This window comes from Solanum pennellii, chromosome 12 (genome assembly GCF_001406875.1).
Source record: "Solanum pennellii chromosome 12, SPENNV200".
In the NCBI taxonomy this organism is placed as follows: Eukaryota; Viridiplantae; Streptophyta; class Magnoliopsida; order Solanales; family Solanaceae; genus Solanum; species Solanum pennellii.
Window position 1 is genome coordinate 60699843 of NC_028648.1, and position 27620 is coordinate 60727462.

General features: G+C 36.8%; 1 protein-coding gene across 1 annotated transcript; it reads left to right on the top strand.

The window, feature by feature from the left end:
* LOC107007376 (nuclear pore complex protein NUP107) lies at positions 1–27620 on the top strand. The gene is made up of 24 exons (XM_015205973.2): positions 1–200; positions 5924–6255; positions 7432–7501; positions 10369–10484; positions 11314–11345; positions 11448–11573; positions 13617–13775; positions 14312–14404; positions 14469–14636; positions 14823–14921; positions 17510–17739; positions 17826–17883; positions 19005–19093; positions 20037–20168; positions 21489–21611; positions 21953–22051; positions 22147–22335; positions 22851–23025; positions 23132–23288; positions 23506–23708; positions 24426–24567; positions 26317–26477; positions 26663–26779; positions 27284–27620. Exons 1-24 carry the CDS (start codon positions 121–123, stop codon positions 27350–27352), a joined length of 3219 nt encoding a protein of 1072 aa, XP_015061459.1. The 5' UTR covers positions 1–120; the 3' UTR covers positions 27353–27620.

Sequence of the window (27620 nt, forward strand, 5' to 3'; positions counted from 1 at the left end):
ACGACCTATTCTTAAGTCTTCCCACAGTCCCGCAGAGTTTGATAAAACCCTTCCCGCTCTTAAACCTCCGGTGCTTTACCTTTCGCCTTCCGGTGCCGTCAAATATTTGATACTCTGAAGATGGAGATTGACGATGGCACATCTCCTAGCTATTTCGACCCGGAAAATCTAAGCACAAGAGAGAGATTTCGTCGATACGGGTATCTGTTTCAGCAATTTTTACTTTCCCCATTTCGTTTTTTCTATTGCATTTATATAGATTGTAATTGACACAAACTAGTTGAAATTCAAGTTAAGTAAACCTGCTTCCATTTTTGCTAGGTTAGAAGCTCACAAATGTGAGTGAGGTTCAGCAAACCTTTAGTTTTAGAGAACCCCTAAGTTATTTAGTATTGGAAGGTGATGATTGGTTTACCTGAACTAAACTATTTGGTCTTGATTGATTGATTGATGACTGTCAATTGATGTAGGCTTAGTTTCTGCATAGCTATTCATGCATTGTATGCGTGAAGTAGGAAGTTCTTAATCTAACGGTGGAGCTTGATTTGTTTGCATTATGAGGACTGATGCTTATTCAATCATTTTGGTATTTGATTTTCAGCTCATAACACTGAGAGGTGCGATGGGACTGTTGGAATCTCTTCATCTTTGGTTAGAGGGTCTCGAATTTGAGTTCTGAAATTGAAGAAACTTTCAATGAGGAGTGACCCCCTAGTCCTACCATACGCAAACTCAGTAGCAAAAAAAAAAAAGAAAAAGAAAAAGAAAAGAACTTTTTTGGAGAACTCACAAGTCACAGTTAGTGTTGTGAAAAGAGAGAGTGAGCAGGGCTAAATAGGCACAGTTCTTGCTAGAGCCAGATTTAGAATTTTTACTTAGTTAATATGAAGTACCATTGCACCTACTATTCTTGTGTGATAACGAATGTGGAATTAGTAAAAAATATTTGTTTTTTTGAAGAAAACAATCAATTATATTGATGCTCCAATTGGCCACAACAAGACGATCTGTGCAGACATATATATAATGCCTTAGATCGACACTTGTTTCTGGTATGGCTTTAAGGTCGTAGTTTTGTATTTGTTCACCTTTCCTAGTCAAGTCTGTCTACTTCTCCATAACCCCGAACCAATTTTCGAACATCAAATGACTGTCTTTCTATTAGATGAAGGGGGCACTAAATTAACTATCGGTCTTTTGGGTCTATTAACCTTACTAGACCTTTTACAGAAGAGGCGATGCGCACATAAGTTAAAAGAAAACTTTAGCAGAGAGACATTTGGATGCACCAACTGTGCATGCTAGTGAAGAAGAGAAAATTGGCAAAGGATTGGTCGAGGGTGTGCACCTTTAATGTTGTGAATTTGCAAAACCCTAAGAGCTACTTAACTATTGTTTTGAGAATCCTTACCGAGGATAGTTTTATAATGAACGTTTGAAACCCACACCCTAGGGTTTGAGCGAGTGGTCAATAAAGTGAGTTGAGAGCCATGAGGTCCTAGATTCATGTCTTAGAATGTCGCTTTTTTAAAAAAAAGCGCGCCGCTTCGCTTCACGCTTCTCGCTTCTGTGAAGCAAGCCCTCTCGCTTTTTTCCGCTTCGCGCTTCACAAAACACATGAAGAAATTCAGTCTCTCTTTTTTTTGGGGGGAGCAATGAAAGAAAAAATAATCTTATTATTTTTGGATATGGAAAACAGTGCATTTCTACTCACCCCGAGCGATCTTCACTTTATGCAAAGTTCCACTTCTTCCTTCGCTTCTTCTATTTCCCTTGAAGCCAGGTCTTTCTTCTCTTCTTTAAAGCCTGGAGCTGGACTTCTTTTTCCTGACTCGATTCACAGTTTAATCACACTAAGCCAGAGCCCAACCAGGGTGAGAGAGATAGGAGAGTAGGGACGGGGAACGAATGTCACCAACAACACTAGCAGTCTCGGATCTTTGAATAGACTTGTTCCTTAGTGTAGTCTCGGTCCATAGTTTAAGACTCCGTTCCTTATAGCCTAGTCTATATCCACAACTGACGTGACTCCGTACCGACGCCTTTCCCTTTGTATAGTATACGGCTAAGTGACTTCATAACCTCAACCTACTTTTTTGCTTCTTTTCCATCAACATTTAATTGAATTCAAGACAAGTTATTACAAATACAAGAGCGGGCGACGCATTGTATGAACCAGCGCCACCTTAAGCGGAATGGAGCAAGGAGTTATCCACTAAATGATAGAAAGGCTACCTTCTCAAGGAGGAAGACTTCTTTCAATATAAAGCAAGGCTTTAGGCCTGTTCCAGGTCAGTCGCTCAAAGAAAGGAAAGTACGTCGTGAGCTGTAGGCAGGAAAGAGAAAATAGAGCGATTGGTAAGCTGACCCTACAAGGAATTCTTTAGTTTCAGTTTCATGGGAAGAAGAAGAAGGGGGATTCGAATCGGTCGAGCACAATCTCCCGAGCGCTAGGTTCAAGCAACTTCATACCACTTCGTCCTCGATTCACTTTCAAGATGCCTTGGTGGTGAAATGGTAGACACGCGAGACTCAAAATCTCGTGCTAAAGAGCGTGGAGGTTCGAGTCGTCAGTCTTACATACAGTATATTACCCGCAAGTTCATCTTCTTTGATAGGATATTAGATTAGTCAGCAATCCAAGTTCCAGCTGGTTCTCAAACTTCTTGTGTCGAACGTCTGTCAGAGGGTGATCCTGCCTAATCAGCGTCTGTATATCCAATGATATGCTCATGACCTTGATCTTCAAAGAGTAGTCCTTTATCGGGGGCTGACTTTATATATCGAAGAATACGAACAACTGCTTCCCAATGACTATCACAAGAGGAAGTCATAAATTGACTTACAACACTCACGGGAAAAGAGAGGTCTGGTCTAGTCACTGTGAGATAATTCAACTTTCCAACAAGTCGTCTATACCTTTCATGATTACTAAGTGGCTCCCCTGTCCCAGAAGAAGTTTAACATTCGGATCCATCGGAGTGTCAATAGGTCTACATCTCATCATTCCTGTCTCCTCAAGAATGTCTAAGACATACTTGCGTTGAGAGATAACAATGCCTGATCTAGACTGAGGCACTGAGCAACCTCAATACCTAGAAAATACTTCAATATGCCAAGGTCTTTAGTTTGAAAGTGCTTAAAAAGATGTTGCTTTAAATCGGTGATGCCATCTTGATCATTATCGGTGATAAAAATCTCATCAACATAAACAACCAAATAGATACATCGACCTGATAGAATGTCGATAAAACACAGAGTGATCAGCTCCACTACGAGTCATGCCAAACTCCTGAATTATTGTGCTGAACTTCCGAAACCAAGCTCAAGGAGACTGTTTCAGACCATAGAGTGACCTACGCAATCGACATATAAGGCTACTGACTCCCCCTAAGCTACAAAACCAGGTGGTTGCTCCATATAGACTTCTTCCTCAAGATCACCATGCAGAAAAGCATTCTTTAGGTCCAACTGATAAAGAGGCCAATGACGAACGGCAGCCATAGATAGAAAAAGACGAACAAATGTTATTTTAGCCACAGGAGCGAAAGTGTCAATATAATCTAGCCCAAATATCTGAGTATACCCTTTGGCGACAAGGCGAGCCTTAAGTCGATCAACCTGATCATCTGGACCAATTTTGACTGCATAAACCCAACGACAACCAACAGTAGATTTACCTGTAGGAAGGGAGACAAGCTCCCAAGTACCACTCTTATGTAAAGCAGATATCTCATCAACCATAGCCTGCCTCCATCCAGAATGAGAAAGTGCTTCGTCTGTAGTCTTAGGAATGGAAACAGAGGACAAAGACGACATAAATATGATCAGAAGCCCCAGAGTCCACGACCCATGTTCCAACAGTACTAGATTGCGACACACAAGCAAAAGAATTACCCGTGACAGACACATCAGGTTGTGCAACCGAAACTACTTGTGGAGATGCTTGCTTATTTGCACGATACTGAAGGAACTCATCATATTCTATCTGAGCAATATGAGCATTATTGGATGGTTGATTAGGTTGAGCACCATATGCTACTGGTGGAGATGACTGTGTATTTGCGCTATTTCGAAGAAACTCATTATATTCCTTTAGATTAAGAGGATCATAACTGGATGGTGGACCATGCAAAATATGACATATGTCACGAGTGTGTCCAGACTTGTGACAATGACTACACTTGGATCGAGGTTTTCCAAAACGTCCTCCCCCTCGCCGATTCTCCGTAGACTAATATGTACGCTTTTCAAAGGTTTGAGATGCGAGAATAGAGGAGTCAACAGTGGGTGATGAAACGACTTTGTGACTATGAGGTGCCGCAAGACGAAGGAGGCGAGAGAATAATTCATCGATTGTAGGAACTGTAAGGCTAACTAAAATATGATCACGCGCAGAATCATTATCAGGAGGAAGTCCAGCAGGAGTAAGAACTAGAAACAATGTTTCTCTATGTTCTTGTTGTCTTTCCACATCCGTAGTTACTGGCATCAACGTGTCGAATTCCTCCATGACTGCCTGTACCTGTCCCAAGTAAGTAGACATATCGAATTCTTGTTTCATTAAGTTGGTCAATCGAGATACACATCATAGAATCGAGAGATGTCATTAGTGCATAAAGCACACGCCTTTTCCCAAACTGTATAACACGTTTGGAATGGGCGAAACAAGGGCATCAATTTGGAATCAATCGAACGCCATAGGAGACTACATAATTGAGCATCTACTTTCTCCCAATGTGCTTTGACTTTTGCATCTTCCTCACTAGTCTTTGCCTTTACATCTACCACATAAGTCTTGTTCATTAAGTGATCGTGCACACCTTGACCCTTTCACCACAATTCAACTGACGAAGCCCAAGATAAATAGTTTGAACTTCCCAATAGAAGTTCTGAAGTGATTATAGGGCTAGAATTTCCAATCCCTATATTTTTAGAACCAAAAACATCACATCCAAAAGACATTATGCTAAATTTGTCTCGGGAACAACAAAAAAATCTTGATTATTGAGATCTGATCGTCGGAAAATTCAAATCTCGAATTTTTTTTTGTCGGGAACAGCCTGAATCCTAATTCCGGCGATCGAATCTGGTTGGAATCAGAAAAAAAATTACATAGTCGGCCTCAGAATGAAGAGGCGACTTAGATAGAAAAAAAAATTGTCGAAAAAACTGGCCGAAAAAAGTCACGCGCCGGCGCGTGGATCTGACAGTTCGCCGCCGAAAATCCTACTAGCGGCGCGTGTAGCACTGGTTTTCGGTGGGGATGACTGGGCTTTACTCGCCGGGAAATTCCGCAACTAGTGGTGGTGTCAATTTATGAAAACAGTGACGTAAAATAATAATAATCCGGACAGCAACTAGGTTACCGGAAAATATTATTTTTTTTTAAAATTTTTTTTCTCACAATTGCTCTGATACCATGTGAGAAATATTGGAGAAAATATTATTGAATTGCCTATCTAAATTGTTACATGAAGACCTTATTTATAGACACTACATTGGTTATTTATAGACACTACATTGGAAACCTTTTCCAACTAGAATTCCTATTCTTTTTCATATTCTAATTCCTATTCTAAGTAAGAAATACTTATTCCTATTCTAACACCATGGTTATATAGAAAAAACCGAACTTCCTAACAATACATTGGAGAAAGATAACTGAACTGATACAATTGAATACTCCTATTAATTTATAAGAGAATGTGGATTTGTGTATAGTGGACCTTCAGCGGCTATTTTGCTGAAAGTATTTAGACTGTGGTAGTTAAAGGTCTCTTGCTTGTATGTTTGTAGCAACTATATGCTGGTTCATTGCATTGAATGGTTTTTATGAGCTAGACATATATTCTTAATGTTTTTTTTTTTTTTCCTTTTTAAAAAGTTCATTCTGGCACTAAAGCATCGGTACCATGAGCAGGAAAAGGAGTTCAGGCTCAAGCTTATCTCCTCATCGGGAAAGATCCGCTGCTAGGATCAGCGAAAACAGATTGAATGGTGCACTTTTTATGGAGAATATCAAACAAGAAGTTGAAAGTATTGATGCTGATCTAACACCTTCTGGAATACAAACTGCTTCTAGGAGGAGACCCTCTCTTGATAGCCGTGGGATATCAGATACAGATACTGATTTGATTCGTCGAGGTGGAAGCCTTTCCCTTAGAACTTGCAAGGAGGAGTATGATGCATCACAAGACAGTGGAGACTCAACATTTACTTTATTTGCCTCCCTACTGGATTCAGCTCTTCAAGGTGCTTATTAGTAAAGATTGTTTTAACTTATTTTCGATGGAGCGCAAGGTCACAATTGTTTAATCAACAGAAAATGCTTGGGTTGTTGCTTATTATGTGGCTTACATTTTGAAATTACCCTAGTGCCCCCACAAAAAAAGAAAATATGATGTCTTGAATTATGATGTTTCGAGAGTAGAGAACCTGGAATATGTTTTAAATAATCTTGCGAAGAGCTGAATCATATTGTCGTATCAACTTGAATATTGTGATAAGATCTGGCAGATTCACAATTGAACTATAATAATAATAGACCTTTTCCCCCCAAAAAATAGAAAATAATGGACTTTCCATATTGATTGAGTGTTTCTTCTTTTAATATTTGCAAAAAAGTTTCTTGTGATTTTAATTTTTTAAAATTATTAGTCTATTAGGATTGTTTGGGATTGAAGTGTAGTGGATTGATTGATTAATTGATTCTTTTAGGACTAAAAAGGAATTTCTTGTCTTGAATGTCTAAGTGCAGTTTGAGAAGTGGAGAGGCATGATATATATTTGTAAGCTCTGTATATTGATTTGTGTAATTAACTTGTGTTCATTAAGCTCCCTTTTGGGATATTCTGCATGCTCATTATTTAGGTTCCTAGACTAAAGAACTAATTTAATGATTTTCTTACTGTGCGCTTATGGTTACTTTTCTGATGAAATCTCGTATCCAAGACATCTACATGTTATCTTGTAACTTACACTGATCTGATGTTAAAGTTGACATTTCAAGCTCTTTAATTTTCATGTTTATGGATTCAATAGGAAACTGAGAGAGAGCCAGGCCAAAAAAATCCTGGGATTATTTCTGTAAAGACATACTCTTCTTTATTTGGCATGGATCATGCATATGGAATAAAGAAAGATCAGTGTCACGGCCTGAATTGGGCTTTGGAAAGACTTTTTTTTTTGATTTCCCGTCCGGTGTCCGGAGCCCACATTGGAGCTCCGACTAAATCAGGATCGCGCCTGCAGGGCCCATTTTGGGGTGGCGCTCCCAAAAGGATTTGGAAAGACTTGACCTGTAGATATATGGACAATGCACCGTAGATTAATTTATCAGTCTTAAGGAGAAAGTTTTCTTAGAATGCCATGAATGAATAACTAAGTTTTATAATTTAATGTAACTGTTTCTGTTTCTATTTGCTGTAGGGTTAATTTCTATCCCTGATTTGATATTACATTTTGAGAATTGTTGCCGTGAAGTCTCAGAGTCAATTAGGTACGTATGTTGCTCTGATTTAGTGGATTTTATCCCAACTTGAATATCTATATTTGACTGTTTATATCTTTTAGTGAGAGCTGACAATGTGTTTTGTATATTGTTGACTGGTCCAAATACGAGTTTCCAGAAGTTACCTTTGATTCTATAGGAAAAAGAAAGATTATTCAAGAATCGAAGTCGATTTGCTTTATAAAAAGAAGATATCAATGAACTTCTATGAAATGGTTTCACGGGATTCGTTCCTCGGGGTAAATGCATTAAAAAGGGACAAATTTTAGCGGATGGTGCTGCTACGGTTTGCTAATCCGTTGTACGAGTTAATCGTACCGAGGGTTCGAATCCCTCTCTTTCCGTTGATGACTTGATTTTTTTTTTCAAATTTCGAAATCCTTTGTTCTTATTCTTAGTTAAATGTGTGGAATAGACCAAATCCTAAGTTAGACGAGTTCAATGAATGAAAAAAGAAAAGAAAAAGAAAGAAAAAGAAAGAGATGAATTGTTGAGAGATGGAAAAGTGCTGCTCTGGATTTTTGTTGAAATAAAGCTATAAGGGCAGGTGGACATTCAATTCATCTGAAACGTATGCTAGAATATGGTTTTGATTATGGCTTTGTTTGTTAGTTTTGTAGTTACTTCCAGTGCACTTTTTTGATCCAAAAATACTCAAGCATCATCAACTACATGCTTGGGCTTTTTGAACTGATTGACAATCTCAAATTCCTGCCCCAGAAATATTTTGAATCCTCTTTAACTTTGGTGAAAACTGGATGAACTTCTCTCAAGTATTCCAGATTAACAAACTAAGATGAACTTCTCTCAAGTTATTTCAGATTAACAACATAGTTGGTTTAGTTTAGTAAATGAAAAAATAAACCAAACTGACCTATGTACACCCCCTACTTGTGGAATTCTATAAGTCTGGTCTTGCATCTTCAACATCTTAGTTTGTTAATCTGGAATAACTAAACCAAACAGACCTATGTACACCCCTATTCCATCATTTTAATTATATTTATTGTCACTGCTACCGCCACTATCAACCACTACCGTCACTGCAATCAAATCTCTACTACTAACCACCTCATCATCACAATAACCACTGCCGTTGATGCACTGTCGTGAATGAATCGTCAACCACCACACATTCTTCAGCCATCATCATCAACATTGCCAGCTACTAAAATAACTTCACCGTCACAACCATCATCACCATTATCAACAGCCACCATCACCCAATCTCAGTACAACACCAACCGTCTCCACCATCACAACTAGGGGTGGCAGGATGGGTAATTTATATGGGGTGGCAGGATGGGTAATTTATATGGGTAAAAAACGAATAATACTCATATTTACCCATTTAAAAGTGGTTAGTTCATTGGGGTAAAGATGTTCATTCATAAAATAAAAGAGAAGTGGTGGTGGGGGTTGGGGGACTGGTAAAAGAAACTTCAACTTTTTTTTTTTTTGTAAAAAAGGTTTAATTTAGAAGGGTGGGGTGGTAAAAGAAACTTCAACATAGAGGGGTGGGCTGATAAAAAAACTGTACAAAGAAATAATTTTTTTTTCATAAAAAAAAAACTAATTTTCTTTTGGGATGGGGAGGGGGGTGGGTGGGTGGCTGGTAGGGGTGGAGTGATAAAAAAACTTTAAAAAGATTTTGTTTTTAAAGTTTTTAGTAAGATCTCTACTATAATATGGTACCATATTTACCCATGTTATCCATTGGGTAACTTGTTTTTACCCATTTAAAATATGAGTCGAGTCGATTACTCTATCCATTTTTGTTAAACTCATTTTCGATCGACTCATGTTCGACCCGACTCGCTCGTTTGCCTCTCCTAATCACAACTACTAGCCATTAATATCAACCATTACCACCTCTACAAACTATCCCCATCATTGGCGAACATGAATGTTTAATTTTCAGTCAAAGAATAATTTATTTTATTAAATTTATGTTTTTATAATTTCAAATTTTTTAAAATTTGAATTGTATATATTTATTATGTTTACACATAAATAAATTATGCACATTCGATGTTGGAAACATACAATTTTAATCGTTCCATGTTTAAATCTAGACTATCTTAATCATATAAATATGCATTCAAATCCAGACGTCTTAATATTAATGAAAACAAATGAGGCCTAAGAGAGTCCCCAAAATCTTCGACTAGTTTTTCCATTTTGGTCCAAAAGGCTCTTTGTCAACCTTCTTGTATTTCTTCTCCTGGTTCATCCTTTTTGCAATCATTTAAATCTGCTGTGTTTGGAGTCTCATTGTTACTCTTTCAAGACAATTTTTCAACTCTTACACTTCTCCTGTAGTTCAAGAAAAAGGAGGAGAAAAGGACATTTCGTTAAAACCCAGACTGTAGATACTCCTGATTTGCTTGTTCCTGAATGTGTCTCCAGCCAATTGAGTTGGAGGTCCCCAAAATATTTCTGAATTAGCAATTAGTCTTCCTTCCTTTTATTTGGTTCCAGTAAATCCTCCGCATCTCAGTGTATCAATCTGTCTTTACTGGCAAGCAAGGGTAATAGAAATATGTGCTCTGACTAGAAGCAGATAAACTTGTCTCCGTAGTAAATATCTTACAAATACCTCAATTAACAGTATGTCCCTTTCAAATAATGGTTCATTCTCTCTGATCTCTACAGAAAGTTATATTTATAAAAACGATATGGATAATGGTTGTAGTGACTAATTAGTAAAACAAAAGAAACTAACATGCCAAATTTGTGAAATTGATGGTACATTCTCCATTGCTACTGTGATCATTGTAATCTAGTCCCAAATAGAGGATATATCTGTTGTATTTTCATGTGAGCCTGCAGTACTTTATAACTTTTTCCTGCAGGTATGGTTCTAATGAAATGCACAGAGTTATGGAGGACAAATTGATGAGACAGAAGGCTCGGATTTTGCTTGACGAGGCAGCTTCCTGGTCTCTCTTGTGGCATCTTTATGGAAAAGGTTATAAGTCGTCAACCTTTTAATACCTATGTTCTTTAGTTATCACTAGACAAGTTTTGCCACATCTTACTTTTGGTAGTGAGAGAATTGTGCATGTTACCATTCTAATTTTTTTTTTGTGCGTCTTTGGGAAAGGCTTAGTTGTTACTCCATTCGTCTTAATTCATATGACTCAAATGAACTTGTGTTTAACTACTCAGTTTGATTATTTTTTTTTAAATCGCCATACTAATAAATATCGTGAAAATCTCATCATTATTGTAGATGGTATTCTCAATGTAGTTTTAAAGTGTCCATGATTGAATTTGGAAATTTGAATCAGTGGAATCATGGTCAACTTAAAACTTGATAATTTTGACTACAAAAAGTCATTTCTCATAGGTTGAATATTTTTCTTCCATCTAACTAAAAATATGAAAATATGTGCGCAGTTGTCACTTGGAGATAACTAATTCATGTAATATTAGAATTCATGTTAGATACAGAAAAGGTCAAAAAATGTAGATCTTGTCATTTCCCTTGTATGTTGGCAAAAAGCATATCATGTTCATCTCCTAAGTGATTGCAAATATGTAGTCTGCATTTGGCATTTGAAAAAGGATACGTGGGCATGAGTCACTTTAAATGTATACTAAATCTTCGATCTTCTGTGAGAAACAAACCACTAATGTCATTAGCACTTGGATATGTTTTTGTTGTGTTTCAGTCATTTTACTGCAGAAGTTTACGTAGCAGAAAATAGTTTCCTGCTCAAATTCATCGGTTTGATGTTAGCTCTCTTGTTTTATGTGGCAACTTGTTATTTAAATTTAACATCATCCTCTTGTAGGAAATGAAGAACTTCCGGAAGACCTAATCATGGTGATGTATCTTTAGTTGTTAACAAACTAGTGTTATTGCTGTTTTAGTGTGTTTTGTTTCCTTTATGTGTAACATTTCTGTATCATATGATGTTCTATACAGTTACCAACTACTTCACACTTAGAAGCTTGCCAATTTGTGGTGAAGAATCATACTGCACAACTGTGCCTCCGCATTGTGCAGTGGCTTGAAGGATTAGCTTCCAAAGCCCTTGATTTGGATAGAAAGGTAATGAGTTGGTGAATGACAAATTTTAACTTGGTTTTAGCACATTTTTTCTGCAGTTCTTGTATTTTTGGTGATCTTCCCTATCCGTCCGTTTCTATTCCTTCAAAGAACCGGGATGTTTCCATTTCCTTTTATAGTCTTACATGTCTGAGTTAATTAGAAATATTTATGACATTGTTTTTGTGCATCTCAATACCTGTTCCTTGGATAGTTTTTTTGATAAAGTAAGTGGTATTATTAACATCATCAAGAAGATGCAAGAATTACAAGATATGGCATTTGAGTTTACGAAAAATCTGTGGCTAACTATACTAACTATCTAAGCGAGAATTAGTGAGTTAATAAAGTCCTGAGGTTGTTCCGCATTAACAGCAGGATACAAGTTGGACCAACTAAACAAATTTGCAACCACAAAAATTATAGCTCATCTGGTGAGGATTATTTGAGATCATATAGTCAAAGATCATTTAGGGAGATAATGGCTCATAGACTTGACTGTTGTGGGACTAAACAGGCTAACAGAAGTTTCATCTTCCTTTATTTATGAACTTTGTGTTTTCTTTCTTTCTTTCTTTCTTTTTTTTTTTTTACAGATATTCTGTTTGAGTTTTCTTTGGGATGTAATAGATATATCAATCATCTACTTCTTAATTCCAAATTGATAGAATGTCTAGGATGTATTGAAGTATTGAAAACTGTTCTTGAGGGAGGAGAGAGTTTCTATAGTAATTGTTTCAGCTCAAATTTATTTGACAATAGTTTAGTAGTAAAGACCTGCACTATCGCAGAAAACCTAATAAAATCAACAGAATTATGCTTCTTTGTCTTGGTCCTTGGCTTGTTAGGTCTTGTACTTGGCTCAACTTTGTCCCTGATCTGGTGAAATTCTTTTTAAGTAAAGCGTTAATTGAGTCAATCTAAGGGGATTTTCTTCTTAGTGAACTTCACAGAGGAAACCATTAAAAAAGCTCAAGTCTAAGGTTTGTGACTGTGATGAAGGAATGTGGAGAGTAAACAAAAATATACTGAGTCACTTTGTTTAAGGAAGATGATTGGTACTGTCTTCAATGATTACTGTTCTGCAGCTGCATTGGCATTTTCTCCATTTTCTCTCTTTCTGATAATCGTTGTTTTGATCTGTTTGTACACCGTGATTATACTTTTGTGGCTGCAATGGTATATGCTCTGTTTGTTCTCTTTCTGATACTCATTATTTTGCACTGTTTGTACACACTGATTATACTTTTGTTTTTATGGCATATCCAAAACCAAAATAGTCTTTGGATTCGATTATTGGGTCATGAAATCTTTTTTTTTTTTTTTGGATGAATGGAGCATGAAAGCTTTTTAGAAAGGTATGGTAAGACGGTATGAGGGATCCATGAAATAAAGAAGTAAAAAAAAATAAAAATAAAAAAAAATATGACAGACGGATAGATAAAAAAAGGCCTTTGTTCCTAGATTTTTGTAATTGGGACAAGATCTTTGATGTTACATCAATTTTCTACTTAGATTTATCGGTTGGGATATTTTCTAATTGCAGCATAAGTTTCAAGTTCTTATTTTTTCTCTTGCTACATTCTCTTCTGGAACTAACGGATGTCATCTTTTTCTCCTTTTCTTCCCTCACTTGTTTGCACGAAAATCATACTGTGTAAGAGAGATGACTTTGATGGTTTATTTGTTTGTTTAATTATCACACACAAAAGGCAACCCAGTCACGAAGCATCCTGTGTTAACAAGGTCGGGGAAGGGCTGCAACCCAAGGTGTGTGATGTAGACAATCTACCCTGATGATAGCATTAGTGGCAGCTTCCACGGCTCGAACCCGTGGCTTATAGGTCACACAAAGACACTTTACTGTTGCTTTAACGCTCCCCTTTATTTCTCTAGCATAAATACCAAAAATGAATGGGGAGAGACTGCTCAATGCTCATATCTGCAGTGCCGTTTCTATTTGCTATAGGAGATATTTTCTCTTTTTTCATGAAATCTTGTAATGGTGTTTGTTTCTGATTATGCTGTACTCAATCACATTTGCAGGTACGAGGCTCTCACGTTGGCACCTATCTCCCCAGCTCCGGAATTTGGCATCACACTCAACGGTTCCTGAAGAAAGGTGTTTCAAATCCAAAGACAATTAATCACTTGGACTTTGATGCGCCTACGCGTGAACATGCTCAGCAGTTACATGATGACAAAGTATTGTCTTGCAAATAGATTGACTTAATTATTTGCATATGTGTCTCCATATCTGATCTCTTTCTGGGATCATTGATGAATTTTGTGGATCGTTAGAATTTATTGGATTTTCTTTTTGACAGAAAAACTATCTCTAGAATCTATATGTAGAATTATTAGAAGATCTTGTATCATCCCTTGAACTGTAGGCGTAGGCTTAGATATGGCATAAACCACCATGCTTCAGCTTTCTCCTGGGAATCTCATGTCTTCGTCCACCCTCTTTGTGCCTATCTACATTCAGGGTAGTCCTTTTCAATTTATGTATCATTTATGATGCATCTCTGGTTTCCCTGCGTGCTTTATAAATTAATCATGTGAAGAAGGGGGCGCGCGCGTTTTGTGTGTGTGTGTGTGTGGGGGGGGGGTAGTAGGAAAGAAATGGAAAAACCATGATTTTGTAGCTACTATTAGAGGGAGTTTATAGTTTATATTGTTGGATTTCATGATGCCTAGATATCTTATCGACCGATGGTGTATGTTACTTGTACCTATAGAAACAAGATGAATCTCTTCTGGAGGATGTCTGGACTCTGTTAAGGGCAGGGAGATTGGAAGAAGCATGTAGCCTCTGCCGGTCAGCTGGACAGGTATGCCAATCTTTTTGGGCAAGTATGACACTATATTTATCTGATAAAATCATTAACTTGACAGTCATGGAGAGCTGCAACACTATCGCCATTCGGAGGGTTTGATCAGTTTCCTTCCATGGAAGCCCTAGTGAGAAATGGCAAGAACAGAACGTTACAGGCCATTGAGCTGGAAAGTGGAATTGGTCGTCAATGGCGTCTCTGGAAGTGGGCTTGCTATTGTGCTTCCGAGGTAGGAAATAGGAATTCAATTGATGAGATTTCCCATTTCTAGCTTCTGTTTCGTCCAAAAATAATTGTTTATTCATATTATATGCAAGAGATTGTTGGGTTTATGGATGTCTATCTCTGTTATATGATTGTGTTGCCGGGGTTGGTTTCAGTTGAACTGATGGAACCTTTTTTCTCTATATTGAAGAGAATTGCAGATCAAGATGGTGGGAAGTATGAAGCAGCAGTATATGCAGCCCAGTGCAGTAATCTGAAACGTATTCTTCCAACATGTATGGATTGGGAGGTATAAGGTTCCTGCATTCCTTAATGTGGTTTTTCTGTGTTTTAATCTCCATGATACTACAAGTGTTTGGTAGCCGTTGGATTGAAAATTTTGCTGAATGTTTATTAGGTCTCTTCTAGAAACTTCACTAGTCTTATAGATATTGTACAGATCTGATTATAACTGTCATAACTGAAAACTTCCTTCTAGAAGGGGACTTTGAGATTGGGACAGGACGGACTCCAATATGTTATCAGATTATTCAATTTCTTTGATGCAATTCTCTAATTATGAGGACTCCTAATTATTGCCTGTTCATTTGTATGTTCTATAGAATGAGCCTAAATACATATAGTGACTCTAGATATACAAATGAGCAAAAAAGAAAATAAGAGAAAGAAAAGACTAGATATACATGAAAAGGGGATGGGTCTAGATGCCCCTAAGAATCTGGCAAACTGTCTAGGTCCCAATTAAAACTTTAAAATGAAGAGGCTTCATCCGGAAACTAGACCCTAACCCCAGGGAGGGGTCTAATCACGGGTTATCTAGATGGATGGTCCTCAACTTTCTTTTTAATTTTTATTAAATGAATTTATTACTCAAATAACCTTATTCATTTGTTCCTCGAAATTTTATTCACTGAAGTAATTCTTTTTGAAAATAGAAGTGACAAAGAAATTGTGTTGTACACTAGGCTATTTCTGGAATTTATAAAATACTTATTTGATAAACAAAGATGCAAAAGTGTAAAATGGAGTACGTATATCCTTAACAAATATATAAAAGTATGGTCTTGGTCCCATCATTTCGGCCTGGCCCATTTTTATCTTTAAACCTGAGCACATACTAACACTTCTGAATTGTAGATTAAAGATTATTGCTTCACATGTACTTAATCCTTGGACTGCTGTTGTGAACATATCTACTAGCTAATGAATTGAACCACAAAACTAATATAGATACGTCTAGATTTTAGAATGTATCTTTTTATGAATAAAGTGATAATCAATTATAGAGTTGATTTAGAAGCAGTCTGCATGCTTTAGTTGACGTATCTGCTGGTAATGAATTACTATTGGAAATGCGTCTAGAATGTATCTTCTTATGATTAAGGTCATAATCAGACCCGATGCTCTGAGTTGGGAGTTGGGAAATAACAGAGTGTTCTCTGTCAAGTCTTTCTATGAGAAGCTTCTGTTTAGGGCAGATGATAGTTCCCTTATGATTCGGTCTGAATATCTAAGGTGTAAGGTGTGCTTCTTCACGTAATTGGCGACTAGGGGGTGCTAGTGACGATGAAGAATCTTAGGAAAAGAAAGGTTGTTTGCATAAGCTGGTGTTTCCTATGTAAAGAGATAGGCAAGGACGTGCATTGCAAATTAGCCATGAGGTCATGGTGGGATATGATTAGATGGTTTGGTGTTCGTTGGGTTATGCCAAATTCCGAGGAGGAGTTGTTCAGCCGGAAGAGTGGAGTTAGGAGAAAAAGGCACAAGACTTGGAATGTTACTCTTGTTTTTTTTGTTGGTCATTTGGAATGAGAGAATAGTAGAGCTTTTGAACGGTGGACATGAGCTTTCTTCAATTGAGAAGTAGTCTCTATTCCCTTATTTACTTTTGGTGCAACCATGTAGTTCCTGTTTGTATAGAGGATTGGGTATCTTTTGGGGAGAACCATATTTTGTAGGTCTCTCCTTTTTTTGGCATACCTCTTGTATACTGCCATAATGCGTTGTTATTATCAAGAAATCTTCTACTTGATAAAAGAAAAGATCATGATCAGCCTCAATGTGCTTAATTCCTATCAGGCGTTTGAGTTAGAAGCAATATGCAATGGTAGTTGACTAGTTGGTTGCACAAATTTACTTGATCTTATCAAATTTCTGAGTTTCAATTCTTTAAACAATTTCTTCAACCACATGATACACATTTCCATTCCATAGTCCAATGGTCAACTTTGCATTATACTCCTCTAGGCTCTATCAACTGTTGTTAAAGGCAAGACATGAGTCCTCAAGTTAGGTACGGTGCAGTGCACTTCACTGTAGTTGTACAACAACACTCTTGATGCGTACTTGAGCCCTTACGTTAGGTGCAGTAGAGTGTTCTTTACCATAGTTATACAACATTTTGGTGCAAGACCAAGGCATCACAACATGCGTTTCAGTGCTTGTGATATCTGTCTTAAGGGAACGACAATAGTAACTAATGGACAAAACATTTGTTGATAAAATATTATGGATGAATATGCTATTTGTTTAGACTAAGAAATTAGATATTTAGTGTTGGAGAACTACTCACTGAATTTGAATTAAAAACCTGAACTGTGTTTTTGCATCTGAATGCACATTTTCTTAACTGAAATGCCTGGTTTGATTGTATTGACAGCACAATTTCAGCACAGACTGTTTTTGTTCTTTCATCACAAATTCCTTTGCTGCATTTAGGTTCATCCTTTCTGTTTGGAGGATGAACTTATTTTCAACCATTTGCTTGCATTTTTCATAAGGAGCTTTGGTTTCCACTTCTCCTCTGTTTTTCCTTCTGCCTCTTCTTTGATTTGTAGCGTTGCTCTTGATACTGAAATCAATATTTTCTTCTTCCAGTCTGCTTGCTGGGCCATGGCAAAATCATGGCTTGATTTTCAGGTTGATGTGGAATTGGCTCGCCTGCAACCCGGTGGAAATGACCACTTCAAGAATTTTGAAGAAGCAATTAGTCCAGATTTTGCAGATGGCGCTTCTCAGCCAGCTGTTGGGCCAGATAGTTGGCCACTTCAAGTTGTGAATCAGCAACCTAGGCACCTTTCTGCTGTTCTTCAGAAACTCCATTCAAGGTAACTAACTATGCAATCCAGATTTTGCTCCATATTTTTCTTTTCTGTTTCCTATCTGAAATCTGTAAAAATTCTTTGTAATCTAGCGATACGGTGCATGAAGTTGTTGCTCGATCGTGCAAGGAACAGCAGAGACAAATTGAGGTATAGAGTCGTTTGATAACAGAGTAATATGTTTTAGCCTCTATTTAGTCCCTTTGATCTATTGGAAATTGGAAAATTTAGTATCCCCTTTTGATTACAAGATACATCTTACCAGCAAATGTACTTGTGCAAGTCTATACACACAATCATTTGCAACAATAACTTAATTCCAGAAGTCTAGTTTATGTTAAATACAAGTCTTCACTATGTACACTTGATGAGAAAGGCAGTGTAGCATATTAAAAGGATTTATCGTCAGTGTGCGACAAATTGTAAATACTATGTGATGTTGAGCTGTTATACAGTCTGCTGAGTTGAATTTTAAAGAAACACTGCCTGTGAAAGTTGGTCCGGCTTTTCTTATGATTTAAGTAATTTCTGATGGCATATTTCTTGATGTTATTCCCGTCACAAATTTACCATGCGTACACATTGAATGTATTGTTGTGGCAGCTCAACCCATATCTCTGTGCACCACATAATCTAGTATTTTAGGACTTCCTCACTTGGTCTGTGTCAGTCTTAGAAAAGCCTAGTTCCTTCCATTTTCTTTGCCCCAACAGTTCTGTGTATATAGCAACTTGAGCGGGTAATAACTTTGGGTACAGTTTTTTTTTTTTTTTTGAGAAGGTAACATTGTGTATATTCATTGAAACCAGTGCTTGGGTTGCACTAAACCATATTTACACAAAATTCCTGCCTTTCCTTGGGTAATTCTTGAATCTACTACTTCGTTTGCAATTAGAATGGCATCTATCCTGCCTTTTGCCTTGGTGTCATTCTAAGTTACTCGATCCATTTAAAAAAGAATGACCTAGTTTGACTTGACACGGAGTTTAAAAAATAAAGAAGGCTTTAATGTACCAAAATGCCCTTTAATCTTGTGGCCTTAAACATGCCACGTGAAAGGAGCTGAAATCAAAATGTTGTCAAAAAAAAGAAAGGGGTCATTCTTTTTGAAATAGACTAAAAAGGAAAATAGGCTATTCTTTTTGAAACGGAGGGAGTAATACATCTTCCTCACGAAGAAGCTAGTGTATATTAGCTAAGTACGGTTTCATTTCCCAACTATTCTAGTGGCACTGATCTGTTCTGCAGCTTTAACCAAAAGTTTTGAACAGATGAACCTTATGTTAGGAGACATACCAAGTTTACTGGACATCATTTGGTCTTGGATATCACCTTCTGAAGATGATGAAGCCTTCTTCAAGTAAGTAAATCTTTCACATTTCATTGTACATGAGCTAAATTTTGCTGTTGCTTACACACACCAAGATTTGGTTATTCTACAGTGGTTTTCAATGCTTATTGTCTTTGTAAAGCTTCTTGGGAGTATCTTTGAGAATCTTGACAGTATTTTAACACTATTGAATTTTAAGACCACCTCATCAAAATGTTGGAAGTTTCTAGAAACAATACATGGTTTTTATTTAATTAACACGCCTCTACATGTTTCAGTTTCATTCTTTTTCTTGTCCAACACGTGAAGTTTCTTTTCTAAAATGGTACTCCCTGTATCCCATATTATATGGGCACTTTCTATTTTATACGGTGATTAAGAAATCATTAATAGATTGATCAACTTTACTAATTTGCCCTTTTATCATATGAATTAGCCTCTTGAAAAAAGAAATTCTTGGGTCTTCAAAATTTGTTTAGACTTTCAAAGGCCATATTAATTGTAGGGGTAAAATGGGTTTTTTATAAATTAATTTTATCTTGATTTAGTAAGTGATCAAGTAATATCGGACAAATATTTTAGTAAGTTGCCCATCTTATATGGGATGGAGGGAGATAAAGCAGGATCTCTACCTATTTTGGCACTCTATTTAATTTTGTGTGACCACTTCATAAAATCTTTTAGCAGACACTTCACATACTGAGCCTCCCCTCTATATTGAACTTAGCATGATATATTGCCTGATGTCAATTGTCCAAAGGGTTAGGCTTCCAGAAGTACTTTTGTTGTTTTTGGCTCCTGGATCTTACAAAATATTCTGTTTCCTTGATAATTAGAACTCAGAAGTACATGGGTGATTTATCTATACATGTGTTTAGTAATAGACTATCACAATATGCATGCATACAAATTCTTGGAAACAAAGTTTATGTTGGATGTGATTTATGCTGACTGTGCATTTTTTTACGCTTAGACCTCATGGTGACCCACAAATGATGCGCCTTGGTGCACACTTAGTGCTTGTGCTCCGATACTTACTCGAAGATCAAATGAAGGATGATTTTAGAGAGAAATTACTGACGGTTGGTGACCTCATTCTTCACATGTAAGTACTCTGTTGCATATTCTTTTTTTGGTGGTATTGATAAATGTAGAAGGTATATAGGGAATCAATAATCATGTTCTTTCATCTCTTCTCATGTGTTTCTTTAAAATGACAGTTTGGACAGCATGTCCATAATTCACTGCCTATAGCATCTTATGTAGTTTTGGTGGAAAGTCAGTTAAAAGTTTTCTGTAGCTATTTTATTTGATTTGTGGTGCACGAATTATGAGTTTAAGAGAAAAACTAAATGCTTGGAAATGTATGGTAACACCTATCAACCAGTTTGTATAAATACTATATGCTGCTTTATTTACGATGTCTGTAGTTCAATTGATTCTGAGATGTCTTTCTGAATTATGTAGCTGCCTAGTTTGCCTTACTTAAGTTAGTACTAATTGCAAAATATTGTTCGACCGATTTGTATGCGATGAACCTTGAAGCATTCTTAAACTTTCAAACAAGTTAGAATTCATAGACCATACATAACAAGGTCACTTCAATTATACTTCATCTTTGTTCCCCTAGTGCCTTGATGAATGTATTTTTCAACTGGTTGCAATGGATCACAGAACAAACAGAATTAGAGATTCATCTGGATTATGGATTTTCAAGAACTATGAGAATCAACTTTAATACTTAGAAGGCAAAACAGAGTCAACTTCAATGTTCTTAATCATCGTTCTTAATCTTTTTGACATAATATCAAAAAGTTTATACTTAGTGAGGTGGGAAGTGGGGTGGCTAGTAGTGGAAGTCTTCAGATTTTTCGACAAGGTTTTGCTGCAGAAGTAGTTGTGTTGATTTGAAGTGGAGGTGCACGCTTTAGATAGACGGAAGTGGTTGCAGAAGAGTATTAACACAACGGAAGAGGGTGGAGGACTAGAATCTTTTTCATAGTGTTGTTTGGTTGTGGCTTGTGATAGACTTTAGTGGTCAGATCACTTTTATGGGTGTGGTTGGCGATAAAATGAACTTTTGAGCCACGAGTCTGGTAAGGGTACATTTAGGGTCTCCCTTCCTTGTGTAGTGAGATAATCGAACCACAGAGAACTGACAATCCAACATATGTTTTGATTTAGTGAGGAATCATTTCATTAAGAAAAAGGTAAAATGCTCCTTTATATAAGCAGTATGCCAAAGGTAAAATGCTCCCTTGTCTTCATCTGTTTTTTTTTTTCATTGTGTCAAGTATATCTGCTCCATTTTTGTAAGAAATCAAAGTAGTACTGCACTATTTTTAGTGTTATTTTCTTATGTCCTGTGTTTGTGATTTTTTAGCACTATTATTATCTGTTCCTGAAGTCTGAACTGCAATTGCAGGTATACTATGTTTCTATTTACAAAGCAACATGAAGAGTTGGTTGGGATTTATGCTTCTCAGTTAGCTCGTCATCGTTGTATTGATCTGTTTGTGCATATGATGGAGTTAAGGCTGAATAGCAGGTATTTACCTATATAATGCTGACCTTTTTTCTCTTTAATTTTTTCTTTTTGGAAAAGCAAGCATTATGGCAATAACAAACAATAATGACTTTTTGTTGCACATCATAAATAAGAACTTGCCCAAAAATAATAGGGCAAAAAGTTGTAAACAAACCATAATGATTTTTTGTTGTCCAAACTCCAAACCCCTATACTGTTCGAGAAGTTCTTTTTTCATGACTCAGGAACAGTTCATTCTGCTTGATCATTACAAGGGAACTTTTGCAGAGGTTTTTATTTAAACTATTTGTAATGGCTTAAGTTGCTGTCTGATTGCATTGTTGCTTTTCCAATGTTGACAGTGTTCATGTCAGATATAAGATATTCCTTTCTGCTATTGAATACTTGCCATTCACTCCAGAAGATGATTCGAAGGGCAGTTTTGAGGAGATCATTGAAAGGTCCCTTTATTCTTCACACATTTCGCGAGTTTGAAATAATGCAAAATAGAATTCTGTAAAAGGACTTGGCGTTAAATTATAATTATTTTAAACAGGGTTCTTTCAAGGTCTCGTGAAATCAGAGTTGGGAAATATGATAGTGAAACTGATGTTGCAGAGCAGCATCGATTGCAGAGCCTTCAGAAAGCTATGGTAATTCAGTGGCTTTGTTTTACACCTCCTTCAACAATCAATAATTCTACGTCTGTTAGTATGAAACTTCTTTTCCGGGCGTTGATGCACAGGTCAGTTGTCTTCCCTATTTTTTTTCTTAATTTATTACTCCTTGAGGCGACTCAAATGATCATGCCCTCCACTCTGTAATTGGTTATCTCATGAACGATAAAATGGTGAATGTTGATTCATACATGTAGTTGATGGGTAAGGTAATTTTGTAGACCCCCCCTAGAAAAAAAAGAATTAAGGGAGAGAAACCCCAACAGTACATTCCCATCTGCAAATAGGAAGCAACTCGTTTGGTTGAACGTGTTCTGATGCTTAACTGTATTGAGTGTGTATACGATACGTATCAGCGGGAGTACTTTTTTTTAAAATCATTAAACTAGCAGGAGTTCTTATTTTAACTTTTTACTCTTCTTTAAAGTTTTCAATCTTTGTCAACATACCCAAACTCAATTTTTTTGTGTGCTGTTGCGTCTCCCCTCCACCGATGTTTGTTAATCTTTTTGATGCCTAAGCACTTTTGCTCACTGTTTGTCCCCAACATATAATTGGGATTCACTTTCAACTACTTCCACAGCAATGTGCTGTTCAGGGAATTTGCTCTTATTTCAATGTGGAGGGTTCCAGCAATGCCCATCGGCGCTCATACTTTGCTCAGTTTACTGGCTGAGCCATTGAAACAACTCTCAGATGAGCTTGTTTCCATTGAGAGTTATGAGTTCTCGGAGAATCTAAAGGAGTTCCAGGACTGGGTATGCTTTTGGGAATTTTACAGAAGATCTCGAGATGCCTTTAATTTGCTTGCTATTTCTTCTATCTTGTATGATTTACTCGTTATAATTTTTTTTTCCGAATCAGAGTGAGTTCTATTCATGTGATGCAACTTATCGCAACTGGCTAAAGGTTGAGCTAGAGAACGCAGAAATTTCACCAGTTGAACTCTCAGATGAGGAGAAGCAGAAGGAAGTTATAGCAGCTAGAGAAACACTTGATGCATCACTCTCGCTTCTACAACGTGAGTGAACGAAACCTATATGAGAAAGAATTGTTCAGAAGATATCTAGTCTTAAAAGATGTATTGCTTTCTCATAATAATTTGCCTACCCCTTGCGAAGTCTCTTTTTTTCTTCGTTTACCCCGCACGTTGGCTCTCAATTTCTTCTCAAGTGTATGCCTTCTACAGTTGAATTGTTGGGCTCCCACAAAGTTAATGTGCTGAATATGTATCTTAGGGCAAGAAAATCCATGGTTAGTTCCAACTGAAGATCGTGTATTGGAAAGTGATGAACCTGTTTTCCTGGAGTTGCATGCGACTGCGATGCTTTGTTCATCAGCTGGTGATTGTATGGCTCCCGATGCCACCTTATGCACAACGTTAATGAGCGCCCTTTACTCTTCTGTCAGTGAGGAAGAAGTATTAAATCGCCAAATAATGGTATGCTAATTTTTCCAGTGAGGACGTGTCTTATACACGAGTCTCCTTCTTTCTTGTCGTGTCTTAACTTTTAATTGTATTGGAGTTTTCGACCATGTTGGTCTAATTTTCCATCAATCAAGGTACCTATCAAAAGTAAACAAGTTTTAGTGAGCTTTAGAAATGGTAAAATGGAATCTCAGCCAAGATATCAGTGCCAAAAAGGGGTGTTGGGGGATGTTAGAATGGACATGCTAGCTAGCAAATGTACTTAAAACATGAATACATCTGTCTGGGTTATGGTCTATTGGTGTAACGATTTATATAGAACATCATAGTCCATACACTGATATTTAGGCAGGTCAACTTAAATAAGAGTAATAGACAGTACACATACTCATTCAGCTATAGGGGCTTGGGCACATACCCTCTGTAGTGAGTTTCTAGCCTTATTATGCCTTTTGGCTTATTTTTATCATTTTAGCTTAAACCAACTGCTTATAAGCACTTAAAGAATTTACCCAAAGACACCGAAAGTGCTTAAAAGCTATTTTGGCTCAAAATCACTTAAAATAAGGCAATCCAAACAACCTATTAGGCTTTTCTGTTAAAACAAAATATTAAAATCAACAGTAAATTAAACCGGGCTCAAGCAATTGGTTATGCTTTAGGAAGACTTTGACCTTCAACGTAAACATAATAATGTTGGTGATTGACATTGTGTTAATGTTTGTGCAGGTGAATGTCTCTATATCGTCCAGAGACAACTATTGTGTTGAGGTTGTATTGCGCTGCTTAGCAACAGGAAATGATGGGCTTGGGCCACATAAGTTCCATGATGGTGGTATTCTTGCTGCAGTGCTTGCTGCTGGTTTTAAAGGTATGAGATTTTCTAGTTAATGAACTTGTTTTAAGAATAGCCTTCTCCCAGTTTGGCAAAGCCTCCCGTTGATATATTGTCTTCTCGGAGCTCCTTCTGGACCACATTCATCTTTAGCTGCAAATCGTTGTGTGCTTTCAAATATCACTAGTTATGTGTCATTCTTTTGCATTTCATCTTTTTCTCCCGTTTGCCACTAGTTAGTGTCATTAGTTTCGGGTTGTTTATTTTAAGCCTTGATATTAAATTGCTTTAGCCTTATCTTCATTTGTAGTTCTCAATTAGTTTTCTGTCTTCCAACTTCTTTGTTCTTTTCTATCCTCCAATCTTACGTGTTTTCTTTTCTATTCTTTTTATCTCTGTGTTTATACTCTCATTTCACCGGTGCTTACTTAATGATTCCTAGACCACATTTTGTTTGATCTACGTACGTTTTAATATATCTCAAAAAATAGACTTATTTACTTGAACAACAAATTCCACCACATTGGAGTGGGTGCAAATGGAAGACTAAGAGTGCAAATTCCAGTTGACTACAATGTCGTGTTGATTAGAACTGCTGTTATGGATTAAGAGTTGGGATACTGTATAGGAAATGACTTTTGTGCATGTGTAATTCGATCATTTTACCACTTGGTGGAAATATATTTACCTTGTAAAAAAATTATTTTTCAGAGATATATATTCCACAGAATATGGTTACCAAATACTGGATGATTTTGTAAAGGAAAATATAATTTTCTAAAAAAAAACATTTTTAATGAACCCAGTGACATTTTGAATTCGAATCACCCTCATCACATCTTGTCACACCATCTGACTATTATGTTGGCAAAACTCTGCTAAGCTCAAGCATGATCAGTCAATATTGCTGCTCTTGCTCCCTGTGGAAAGACAGTAAGGTCATAGAAACTGAAATGGAGTAGAGGATTTGGCATTGTTACTCTTGTGGTACTGCTGACTTCGTGGAATGAGTCTATGAATTGATTCAAATAGTTATTCTGCTAGTGTCTAGGTGCTATATTTTCAGTATATAGATTGTGCTCAATGAATTGATTCAAATAGTTATTCTGCTAATGTCGAGGTATTACTTTATTTTCAGTATATAGTTTGTTGGTCGTATATTGCACATAAAGAAAGTTATGACATCTGTATTTCATTTGGTTGAACAGGCTTCTCGATTTCCTATCTATAGTTGCTTTATGAACTCTACTATCATTAATTAGTATCCTCTTAATGTTTTATCTCATAGCATATATTGATCAAGACAATGATCCCGACTTTTGGGAAGAATCTTTACCTGTATATTAGTGCCAATGATACCAATGAGGTTCCTTGAAACTCAAGTGATATCAAATCTCTTGATTGACATGGTGTTGGTGTTGTTTGACTATCTGCTACTGTCAAAACCTTTGATCGTTTGACTTTTGTAGTTTTAATCCCTGTTCTACAGTATTAAGTTCACCATAAGTCCAAAACACATCATCGGATCTTTTACCAATTGAAGTCAATCTCATTATGCAGATCTTAATCTGTTCTTGACCTTTTGGACCATAGAAACACTTGGAGGCAGTTCTTTTTACTTAGCTAGTACTAACTTCTTCCACGGCTCATTTGCATGAGAATCACACTAGTTGGCATGATTTGTAAACGGGAATTCTGATGAAGCTCATTGCTTTTTTTCCCTTTCCCTTTCTCTTTTATATATTACCCCGTCATCTTCTTAAATTATGTTGTTTCTTGTTAAAGGGGAGCTTGTTCGCTTTCAAGCTGGAGTTACAATCGAGATATCTCGATTAGATGCTTGGTATTCTGACAGTAATGGTTCTATTGAAGGCCCTGCAACCTATATAGTGCATGGTCTTTGTCGTAGGTGTTGCATCCCTGAAGTCATTCTGCGGTGTATGCAGGTGAGCTTTCTTTGGGAACTAATTCTAACTATTGATAATATTGTGTGCGCTATCATCTAAATCAAATGCTAACCACAACTTTCAATTAAATCTCATTTGACAATGCTGAATGTCTGAATAGAGCAAAAGCTACAAGGACGTGTCTGTTTGTTCTCCCAGTTCTGATCTGTTGAGCTATTTTGTAGGTTTCTGTCTCACTTGCGGAGTCTGGTAATCCACCTAATAACCATGAGGAGTTGATCAACCTTGTCACAGATCCTGAAATTGGATTTCTTCGTCTCTTCAGTCAGAATCAGTTGCAGGTAAGCTTCTACCTTTTATACAGTGGAAAAGAGATAATAGAGCTTTCCTATTAACTAAGATGACTGTTGGTGCATCACTCACAAACTCTTCCACAACTACTTATATTTTCTGTCGTTTCTCCAATCTTTATTTAAGCCCCAAGTAGTTATTATTCCCATCCTATGATGCTATTGACCAAGTTATGTTGCCGTGATTGATTTCCCTCATCCTCCCCACAGCTCCGACTTCATTTACCATCTGGCCACATCCTTAGTGCTTGACGACAGTTATATCTAGCTTCTGTTATAGCCGACATACCCCCTGTTTGTCATGAGCAGGATGTTTTAAGGTTTACACCGTTGCTAGTGTAGATTGAAGTATACACCCATTTGTCAGGATGATGGGGTAGTTGGATCCACGATGATGAAATTTTGGCTTAATATATTTGTTATCTTCTCAGTTAATTCCTGCTATGCAAATAATTAGGTACTGCTACCAAAAGTTGAAGCTCACATTTCATGCAGGAATTTTTGTTGTTTGAGAGAGAATATACAATACACAAAATGGAGCTTGAAGAGGACTCAACTTCTTGATTTGTTTAAGATGAAGACCAGAAGAGGCTTAATTACTTAACAGGCTTGTGTAAATTTTAGTGGATTTGTGTATTTATATTTGTTGTCTATTGAAATTCAAGTTGATGGAAATTTTGCTTTATTTAGGAATCGAAAACTAGAAAAGTTACATAATATTAAGATTTGTTTTAAGATGATCTGAGACATCTTCAAGATGAGCAATACTTGTAAAACTTATTTCCCTTTTATTCTGTTTTTTTTTCCCTAATATGATGGATTTATCACTAAA

What these genes read in the sequence shown, in the direction of transcription:
- LOC107007376 (XM_015205973.2), top strand. Translation starts at nt 121, where the DNA reads ATGGAGATTGACGATGGCACATCTCCTAGCTATTTCGACCCGGAAAAT. An exon ending in CAACATGTATGGATTGGGAG is followed by an intron (nt 14,922 to 17,509) that starts GTATAAGGTTCC and finishes TTCTTCTTCCAG; the next exon opens with TCTGCTTGCTGGGCCATGGC. An exon ending in AACAGCAGAGACAAATTGAG is followed by an intron (nt 17,884 to 19,004) that starts GTATAGAGTCGT and finishes AGTTTTGAACAG; the next exon opens with ATGAACCTTATGTTAGGAGA.